The sequence below is a fragment of the Toxotes jaculatrix genome, chromosome 3 (assembly GCF_017976425.1).
Source record: "Toxotes jaculatrix isolate fToxJac2 chromosome 3, fToxJac2.pri, whole genome shotgun sequence".
NCBI lineage: Eukaryota > Metazoa > Chordata > Actinopteri > Toxotidae > Toxotes > Toxotes jaculatrix.
In genome coordinates, this window is record NC_054396.1 from 23,418,000 (window position 1) to 23,428,660 (window position 10,661).

A 10,661-nucleotide genomic window follows, 5' to 3' on the forward strand; every position below is an offset into this window, starting at 1 on the left:
CTGGAAGCATAGGTTTTGAGCTGTGTAACCATGCAATTTGTTGTGTAATTCGAACAATGTGTACATAAGTATACTAGTCAGATTTAAACCCTGTGTTTCCTTAATGAATCAGCAATGTGATGAAGAGATAGGTAGACCAATCATGGTCACAAGGTCACTGAAGGCTGATAATAATCAAATTAATCCCAAACTACTCATTGGGCTGCTGTAGAGTCTCCAGATAATGCAGGACAGATACAAGAAGCTGTTTGGTTTGTTTTAAACTCTAAAACCAGTTCCACCACTGGACAGTTACCCAGTAATTTAAGCAAGTTGCTTTAGGTCACACGTTTCATGTTTCCAGTAAACAAGCCAGATAAGAGATTACTCATGAAGTCAGATGCACTGCTCATAAAAGTTTCTGTTCAACAGGGAAATTATCTCCTGCGGATGAAGGAGAGTTGTTTTACTTTGCTCACAAATACTTCCTGGAAAGCTTTCACCACATTTCGTACAAGCTGTGTTTCAGGCCAATCCCAACTCATGGCTGTCTGCAAACTAAGAAAAAGTAGTAATTACATAACCTGGGGAAACTGTGTGAGATGAAGTCATAACAGGTTGTTCAGGAGTAAATGATTAACAAAATTACAAAGGTGAAAACAATGATGAGCTGATATGGGCTGTACATACAGCGCAATACAACCATGACCTTTGAAACATGGATATTTAAAACCTTTCCTGTTAAAAAAATAAGAATACTAACTAGCCATATGATTAGTATTATTATTATTGTTAAGAGCCTCAAATCTCTGAATTATGATAATTACATGATAATTAAAGAACTAAAAGAGAAATACAAACATGTTACTCCCACACAGAATTATGTTCCATCTTGTTGAGAAGTACTGGATTGCTATACCCTTTCTAGTCTCTAAAATGATTTATTTAAAAATGGAAAATCACTTTTGCTTTTGTTTTTGTTTTTTTTTGACTGGTCATGACTCAGATATACACTGAGCTGCCAGTTCATTATAGGTAAGGCTAAAGCAGTAGAATACTGCTGCAAGAAATCCTACTTTCATGAAGAATATAATAATCGGTTTTTGTTGAAACTGTTTTAGACAAGTGTGATTTAGAAGTATGGTAGTTTTTGAATGATATAGTTTGTAATGATGTTGAAGTTTATTAAATTATACAGAGGGGTGTTTGTTATTTAGCCTTAAGTCACTGAAATCAGTGCACCTGCCAATGAAACTGAGTTTATTAAACCTGGATTAAACCTGGGCCAAAGGTTCATTTTAAGGGGACATAAGTGTAAAGGTTTGGGAAGCAGTGCTGTATAACATAGATCGATGGGATTCCCATCTATAATAATATCTGTGTTACTGTCCTGCAAAGTGGCTTTATAGCAACCTTACTCCACTGTAGACTTTGGTATCATTTCTAATATCTCATAACGGCCTAAAAACGCGTTTCTAACATTTCAACGCAGGCGGCGCACATCACGTTTCTCCTCAGAGACGGCCTCTTTGCGGAAATCAACTCAAGCCTTTTCTTCCTGTAAAATGTAAAAAGCCGGGGAAAACTATCAGAGGAGGCACGCAAAACTGAACCGAGAGCGACGGTGAAACCGTAAACAAGCGCTCAACCTGACGTGAGCAGAGTCACATGTAAACCAGGACGACAGGTGATTTTTTTTATTTCAGCCCTCCGCCCACTCTCTCTCTCTTTCTTTTCTGTAAAAAATGATGACGGTAGGCGGCTACAGGTGAGGGAGGGGGGAGAGGGACGTGTCCAAACATGGGCGAAGTATGTGAGCAGGTACTCGCACTTTGGAGAGTCCCTTTAGGCGACAGGTAACTTCTTTAAACCCAACCCGCTGCGAGTCACACGCATTCAATAACAAGCGGTCAGAGACACGGATCTCTTCAACGACTACTGACGGAAGGAGACGAGGTGAGTCCACAGACACCGCAGCTGTAGTCTGGGACATTAAATTACCACAGCTATAGCAACTTCTACCTTTTGGTCTGTATAGTTCTTCCTGTTCTTTTGACTTTTTAGTGTGTGAAAGCGCTTATTCATTTCTGCAGCTCCAAAATCCACCGACGTGCAATAGATTAGAATAAAATTGAATAAGACTCTTTGTGTTCCACCTAATAAATAAGTAAAGTGTAAAAAACATGTATTTCTCTCTACATATATGTCATTTAAAGGCTGAGATGCGCAGCCAGTAATTGAAATGAACTGCTGTTTTGATAACGTATTGATGGTTTAAATCATTTTTGATGCAGCGAAAATACAGTGGTGTCTTGCTTTGAATGCCTTTGGGTTTGTGACTGTTAGTCCGGTAAACAAGCAATTTGAATAAGTCAACATGGGCTTTGGACAATTGTGATGGATGTTTTGTCTCTTTTTTTCTGCCATTTAATGGATCAAATAATGTATTGATTACACAAGAAAGTAATTGGCAGGTTAACTGGTAATGGAAATCATTGTTAATTACAGCTGTGATGGAGTTCATGGCTTCAGCCGATGGTTATTTTCATTACCAATTAACCAGATGATTATATTCTTAATGTGGTCCAAGCATTGGGCCCAGTGATTTCTGACTGAAAGTGAAAGTTCAATGCATAACAATCGAATAGCCTATTGCGTGTGTGATGTTGTTTTCTTCTTCCCGTAGTGATCCTACCATGGACATGCAAACAGAAAAACAAAGGCCCAGTAACGGCCAGTTGATTTCAGTGCCTCACAAGGACACAGTCCGTCTGCTGGAGGTTTATGTCAAGCGCAGCCTCAGCCTGAATGATGGGACGCTGGGGAATAAGAGTGGTGAGAGGAAAGAAAAGTGGGTGATAAAAAAGCAAAGACGACATTCCAGCGACCCTTCCCTTCACCTGGCAGAGGGTATAAATAACAGTCCAGCTGATATAGTTCCTGAGGTGGAACCTCCCACAAATCAGCCTGAAACACGTCCTAAAGAATCAGAGAAACCCACCAAAAAAACAAAGAAGAACAAGAAACCTTCATTTTGGAAAAATGTATTTGGCTTTTTCTCTCGGAAGAGTAATGAGGACAAAGATGAGACGGACGGTCCCTCAGAGATGCCCACGAACCCCACAGAAGAAGAGGTCTCTGATGCTGCGACCACCTGCCTGCCAACAGCTCCAGTCCCTTCACAAAAGAAGAAGACCATGAGAAAAAAGTCCTTGAGAAGAAAGCTCTCCAGAGGGCTATCTCTGAGAAAACCAAATAAACTTGGTAAAGATCTCAACCCTGCTGACATCACTGAATTTGAAGGTAAATTTGGGGATTGAACTTGACTGGATTAATGAACTGTATGTGTGACATGTGTGAAAACAGTGTAAAATGACAAATGAATGTTTCTTTGCAGCTGTTGTCAGTGTAGAACCGACGTACTCGTACTATGAGAAAGTTTCAGAGGAACTGGAAAAAATTGTTCATGAGGTGAAAGTAAAAGAGGAAGTTCCACTGCTCTCAGATGGTAAGAAACAGTTTCTCTTTATGCTCATTTCACCACCATGAAATGCAAAAACAAAGAGTCTTTAAACAATTTAAAATAGCTAGTATTGGAAGCAAATTTGGTAAAAGACAACAAAAGTAATACAATTAATGCACAATAAACAGTGTTTCTCTGCTAAAGATAGTTTATGGAAGTTTTGTTGAGTTTGTCAACTTGCAGAATTTATTATCATCCTATTTGTTGTGCATCTATGTATGTTACACATTATTCTACTCTAAAATGGGATTAATATCCACTCATATCTAAGCCCTGTAACTATATTATAAAAACACATCCTGGCATCATGAGTTGTTCTGCATGTTGATTATACTTGCTTTTGGTTTTGTCTCAGACGAAGTAATCAACAGGATCATTGCTTTGACAAAGGAGCAGGGTGATGCCATAGAAGACAAGGTCGGTATTCACTGCTGCATGCTTCTGACATGGTCTAATGGTTGATTATTAAGGAATTAATCAGATCAAGGTTACATCTTAAGTATTTTTAACAAGCAGGTTTGTGAGAGTTGGCTCAGCAGCTTCAACAGAAAGTAAAAGCATATAAATAAACCATAAAAGTGCCATAAAGTCAAGTAATAGAAAGTACAAACTCCAAACTATGACTTCATGTTAAAGGGTGAAGCCACATTTATATATACATACATATATACATATAGACACACACACATATATATATAGTTGTACATCTTCATTGTGTGGTACTCGGTGAGTTATTTTTAATTTCCTCAACCATCCTGTGAATGAGTTGAATATTTTCTGTTCCTCACAAAGCTTCCTGAAAAGTTCAGTGACAGTGCTTTGCTGTAGTGCTAATAATAGCCAAAGTGTTAAAAGAGCAAGCGTGAGAAAAGTTTTAGACAGTGAATTATGAGTGCTGCTGTGCAAAACACGGCATGTAATGTGACTGTCCTACATCAATGTTTGTTAATACAGCGTAGGGCTGCAACGATGAGTCAGTCCACAGAAAATGAATCATTTAATATTAGTACTTCAGTGAAAATGCTATAACATATATAGGGTAAAGCAACTTAATTGTCATTTGCTTCTTTACTTTATCTTATGTGATTGTAAAAAGAATATATGTGTAATTAGGACTGGATTTTTACTTTTACCATGAATGCTTGTAATCAGTAAATCCCCAGCAGGTCAAGGTACACTGCAGTCACTGACAGCCTTCTTCTACTTACCTCTCCAGCTGAAAGACAACCCCACCCTGAACAACTTCTTCCAGCGAATGTCGTACTCTTCCTTCCAGAAGCTGGCTGACGCTTATCTAGAAAAAGAAGCAACACCGATCCACAGTCCTCCCACCGTCCTTCCAACAGCACCTGAGCTGGTCAAGCTGGCCTTTACACTCGACTTTACAGCCAGGATAGCAGGGCTCTCCAGACAGAATATAGGTCATATTACTGGCCTGGGGAACCGTTATCTACAGGACCGATTTGAATACAAACAGGTAATAATCATGCAAAAGGAGGAGAGGAGAACACTTAACTAAACAAGAAATAGACAGCTGTTGTGTTCTTCATATGTTATTTGCCCCATGTGTAAGCTTACTGAATCAGTTCTCCCAAAAGTTTTAATTGGAATTGTCACTGCTCTTTGCCTTTAATATATTTAAATGTGGAGAATATCAGTACATGTCTAATCCAGCAGTCACGGAGAAGAACCAGGACACCACGAGGTTTGGTTCAAAACCCCTTTCTTCTCTTTTGCAGGCATGTACAGATCATCCATGGTCCGACTGTGATGACTGAGGAATTTCCATACAAGCATAAAACCACTGTTGCAAGTGAAACCTTTGCTCTTCAACTGTTCTCAGCGCCACAGATGTCGTTAAAGATGTGTGGCAAGCATCAGTTCCCTTTACAAACATTTTTAAAATGTTAACATTTTCGCTTTTACACCGAAACCATTTTATGTTAGGATGCTTGTGTAATGTGTGAAAAACCAGTTAAATGGTCTTGGTGGATTTGAATTTGTGTTTTTCTAAGGTGAAATGTTGAATGGTCCCCTTCACATGGAGGATCAACTTAAAAAGTAAGCACAGTCTTACAACATGTTGCAATATTTCAGAATCACACAAAGCTGGTTCTGCTATTGACACTAAAAATGGTGGCTAAATGGCTAAACATGGTGCTCTTTCAATGAATCGAAAATTAAGTGAGATACTTTTTGTCATTTATAGTAATACGAAAGAGCAATGAAATATTTTTTGATGTATATAAGCTAGACAAGTCTGTGCAATATGTTTCTTACATTTCAAGGATTTAAAACGAGTCTTAAATGTGAAATGATTGTTAAAGTTTATTGATATGAGTGCTGGCATTCATAGATACAAAGATACATAACATATAACTTTCTATTTCTTTAACATGAAAATAAAATATATATCACTGTCGAACATGTATTCTTTGGTAACTGAACTTCATAACCATGTAACTCTTCGCAGGAAATAAAGCAGTACAAAATCAAGACTTGCTAAGACAGGCCTCACTAATGGCACTCTCAGCCACGAGGAAAACAATCATCAAGGTGAGACAGTTTTATTCCAAGTAATCTACTGTTCCTCGTCCACGTAAAAGGTTGGGAAGCACTGCTCTGGGAGTTAAGGTAAGATAAGGCATGGAAAGGTGGAGTAATTAACCTCAATTCTGCCACACCTTCTCTAGTCTTATCACATACCTCCTGACCAGTAGACACAACAGCTTGTTGCATGGAAACATGAATTAAAAAAAAAAAAAAACATATTCCATGCAACAACTGAGACTTGAAATTAACGTGAAGGCAATAACTGCTGCAACCACACGCACTGTTCAATGTTCATGTACATGGGAAGTAAAAATGGCTTTACTGCGATTACAAATGTGTTCATGCATATTAAGAATACTGCAGAGATTGTTAACAGCATCCGTAATAGACTCCCTGCACAGAGGCTGCCAGGTAATAATGAGATGGAATGTGACAGGCTGTCAGTTGTATGGTTAAAACATGCCGTGATGGCTCTCACCTGTGGAACAGGTTCCCCTGCAGGCAGGGGACAAAACAAAAGACCGCCCCAAATATCCTGTCAGAACTAATGGGCTCACAGGGGAGTTTTGTGCAGCACAGTGCTATGCAACACATGCACTCATATACACAAGAGGCACATAGAGAAAATGATGAAGGAACAACTTGATGAAAACAGCAGTCCTTGTTACACATGAAAGCCCTGCTGTAAATCTAATTGGTGTCAATGTGAAACGTGAAGCCAAATCATGTCTCGTAATCCTTAAGGTTCACATAATTTTTCGTTTATTTTCCTCTTAGCAAAAGTCATGTCTAAAGCTCAACTTTCTTTATTCGTTGACCCAAATTCAGGTTACTATGAGGTAAGACAAAAACAACACATGAAAAGAGGCAGGTAGTGCAAACATTAAGGTCACGTTTCTTTCAAGGATTACTAAACAGCACGGACAAGTTCAGTGACTAAATCTGCTGTTTCACAATCAAAGCTGAATAAAAATTAAAGTACAAAAGATGAATTGTGATGTGACTGATGACTCACACCTCATATGCACACTAGGAGGCTAAGAGTTCTGGCTCAACACGACTACGACTATGATAAACCTTTTTACACAGCAGTCCTGACTCAGAGGAGGGAAAGCACAGGAGTAATTCATAACACTAATGACAGCTCTGTTGCACAGTAGCGTCTCTACACGCACTGCATCCGGACCCTGACTCTCGACAGCGGCCATTATTTATTTTATGAGTTAAACCTGTCTGGCAAATGCCAGTTTCTTTTACAGTGAGAAACATCTATTGTGGACACTGTAACTTGCACTGCATCCTTGCTTGAGAAATGTTTACCATTTGCATGATCTATGAATTTGTGAAGTTGTACCTGTTTCACAACAGTTTGCCAATAACCTGACCAAAGATGTTTTAACTGCACTCTGTCTTTGCAGAGCTGGACATGATGTTAAATCTGTAAACTGTCTGACCATAAAATGGTGGTCAGACAGTTTATTGCAAGCACAACTGAAAAATTACAAATGGAACACACTTAGTACTGCACTATTGTCTGGATGAAGCAGGAAGTCTTTGGTCTTACCCAGAAAAGTAAAAACAAACACCTATTCGAATCAAACTTTTCCACCGTCATTAAATACACAAAATAATAACTAACATTGTAAGTCAACTGTGGAGTGACAGCGAGTTCCAAACCTGTTTTGAGTTTTGATGGTGTGGCTACCCTTTGTGTTTGGATCACTGCTTGTCACTTTAAGCCTGTGCCATTATGTGGTTTCACTTATCTGGACAACAGCCGGGCAGACTGACCACATGCAGGGTCTTGATTGCCTAATGATGACGGGTGTCCCAGTCTTGACTATTTTTAGCAGACAACAAAACTGATTTCAACATCAAGCCCTGAATGCCAGACGATTTATTTCTAGAACACACTTAATGTCCGTCTGTGGGAATAATTACCTGCACGCATTCATAATTTCATAGATCTATTTTAAACCAATCAAAGGACAAAAAGACAATGTGATTTGTGTAAACCTTTTACATTTTTATTGCTTTTTGTACACGGAGAAGACAGATTAATCAAAGAGTCCAAAACCCATATCTTCATCTGACTCTTCTGATTCCTCTTTCTTCTCTTCCTTTTTCTCTTCCGCTGGAAACGAGACAGATAAAGACAACAGTCAATACAACAGCTTCACAGAATTCCAGTTCAGTTGACTTTGTTTTAGGACTGATAAATGTGACTACCAATTAACTTAAGTGGGCGTCATAGTATTTACATTTCGTCATAGTATTTACATTTCTATTGAAATGTAAATGTAAATTTTATTCTAAATTTCATTCTTACACATTCATAGTATTTACATTTCGTCACAGTATTTACATGTCAATAGAAATGTAAATACTATGACGAAATGTAAATACTATGACGAAATGTAAATCCTATGAATGTGTAAGAATAAAATTTTGAACTTCAAACGAATCTCCAGGGACTGAAAACATTCATTTATCTAATTAAGCTAAGAATGAGGGGGTATATAATACGTACCAGCAGCAGGCGCAGCCCCAGCTCCACCGGCTCCAGCTGCAGCAGCGGCTGGAGCCGCCACAGCACCACCTGCTGGTACAGAGGCTAACTTTGAGAGGCCTGCGGGAAAAAAAAAGGAAAGGAATACAATTTTTAGCCATTTTCCATAAATAACATCTCAAAATCATTTACTTGTGTTCATTCATGGGCCTTTACCTGAGTTCATGACTTCATTGATGTCTTTTCCATTCAGCTCACTAATGACCTGCAAAGAGATTTAACTTCAGAAAGCATCTTCACTGGAAAAGAACCCGAACAGTTTTTGAGACTGTTGTTAAAATGACATACCTTGTTCAAGCGTTCGTCATCGGCCTCAATTCCTACGCTGCCCAAGATGGCCTTGATGTCCTTTGCAGAGGGGCTGGTGTTTCCACCGAGCACAGCCAGGAGGTAAGCGGCCACGTAACGCATTCTGTATGGACAGAAGAGACACAAAATGACAGGTGAACAATTTGCGTGTGACTTTCCAAGTTACGCAACATTGACGCAAAGTCTGGGAGAGTAAAACAACAGCATTCATGTGTTAAACCTGCTGGTACTTTGTTGTCCAGCCTTTTCTCTATTTTCTGACATTTCACTGACAAAACAATAATATTTTCTCAACTAATGGTTTGGTCTATAAAATGCACCAAAATAGCAACATAGTCCCAAAACTAAAATATTCAAAACTTTTATGCATCAACATTATAGTATTTTATATGAAGATTATTATTATTTTTTTTTTTGCAAACCAAACTGTGGTATGGAGAGTAACCGTGACCACAACTATTTTGAACTTAATAATGTGTGATTATTGTATTTTTGTAAATAACGTGTACACATTTCTGTATTCTATAAGGGATCCAGTGCAATAGTATCCTGTCGTTGACAGATTTCCCCCTCTTGTAGCTCATTGTCACCACTAGGAGGCTGACATGCCGTTATCCCCACACGGTAGGTTTATTTTTAACTTTACCAATCACAGGATGTTACTATGTTGCACGTACATGAAGTAAACACGGCTAAGCATGCAGAACTCAAGCATAATAATAACAGTAGGTACTTCAAATTACTGTAAAACGTCTAAAGATTGTGGTAGTCTTACAACAAATGAGCAAATCTGCTTGGCAGGAGCCCAGCTGACTTTAGCTTAGCTAACGTTAGCATTAGTTTGTCGCATACTAAAATGCTGTTGACCCTCCATCGCACACGGGCAGGAGGACAAGAATAAAAAAGACACGTGTTAGGCTTTGTATTTCCCCGTCAACAGCTGTTGCACCAGCCTCTGCAGCCGTAGCACACCGTGTTAACTGTGATTCAGAGCTAACGGAGGCAGCATGGCGCCCAGTGTTGCACTGCCTGTCCTCCATTGGTACTGTGACTCTACTCCGGCAGCGCCACGTTTATCACTTATTAAAAGCAACCGTACTGTACGTCTCGTATTAAAAACACCGCGATAAACCGACTGGTCGTTACACACACAGTTTAAAATCCTGAAATTTTGACTTACTTTTAAGTCTAAACAGACACGAAACGTCGGTCACGCTAGGAAATCCGGAAGAAGGAGGGGGCGTTACCAGAGTGTGCGGAAGGATGGAGTGCGTCGTTTTCATTGGTCCATTTTGCTGACAGACACATACGTCAGCATTACGCTGAACACATTACCAGTATGTATTGTTTTTATTACCATCAATACAATTATCACTATTATATCTCAGGTTTATCTTTATTTTTATACTCTGTTAATATGTTTAACTTACAAGTTACCTTATTTAGCTTGTCTGTGAAATTTCTATTTCATGTCATCACCCTGTCATTGTTGTCATTGTGTTGACTTTAGTAAAGTTCTGTTGGATTGGGGGATTAATAATCAACAGAACTGTTTTTGAAACCCTAAACAAGCAGGTCCAAATTTCTGCAAAACTGTCCATTTTAGCCACTAAATGTCAGGACATATATTTCTCTTCCTCTGAAAGGAGATGGATTATTTTGGGTTTTACAAAATCTAAACTGAAAAGAACAGTGTGACAACACATATCTCAACTAGAAGCGTGTTAA

General features: G+C 38.9%; 2 protein-coding genes across 4 annotated transcripts; one reads left to right on the forward strand and one right to left on the reverse strand.

Annotated features, from left to right (window-relative positions):
- Positions 1-1,526: 1,526 nt before the first annotated feature.
- On the forward strand, positions 1,527-5,924 carry LOC121179686. 3 transcript variants are annotated; one of them, XM_041034643.1, is made up of 6 exons: positions 1,527-1,666; positions 2,666-3,282; positions 3,377-3,487; positions 3,858-3,919; positions 4,719-4,979; positions 5,242-5,924. In XM_041034643.1, the coding sequence occupies exons 2-6, from the start codon at positions 2,676-2,678 to the stop codon at positions 5,278-5,280; spliced, it is 1,080 nt and encodes a 359-aa protein (XP_040890577.1). In that variant the 5' UTR covers positions 1,527-1,666; positions 2,666-2,675; the 3' UTR covers positions 5,281-5,924. The 3 variants fall into 3 exon arrangements, with proteins under 3 accessions (XP_040890577.1, XP_040890576.1, XP_040890578.1); XM_041034642.1 differs by lacking the exon at positions 1,527-1,666 and adding an exon at positions 1,706-1,935; XM_041034644.1 differs by lacking the exon at positions 1,527-1,666 and adding an exon at positions 1,922-2,007.
- Positions 5,925-8,068: 2,144 nt separating this feature from the next.
- Positions 8,069-10,207, reverse strand: rplp2 (ribosomal protein, large P2). The gene is made up of 5 exons (XM_041034645.1): positions 10,114-10,207; positions 8,913-9,036; positions 8,781-8,829; positions 8,586-8,684; positions 8,069-8,189 (listed from the first exon to the last, which is right to left on the reverse strand). Exons 2-5 carry the CDS (start codon positions 9,033-9,035, stop codon positions 8,113-8,115), a joined length of 348 nt encoding a protein of 115 aa, XP_040890579.1. The 5' UTR covers position 9,036; positions 10,114-10,207; the 3' UTR covers positions 8,069-8,112.
- Positions 10,208-10,661: the final 454 nt, after the last annotated feature.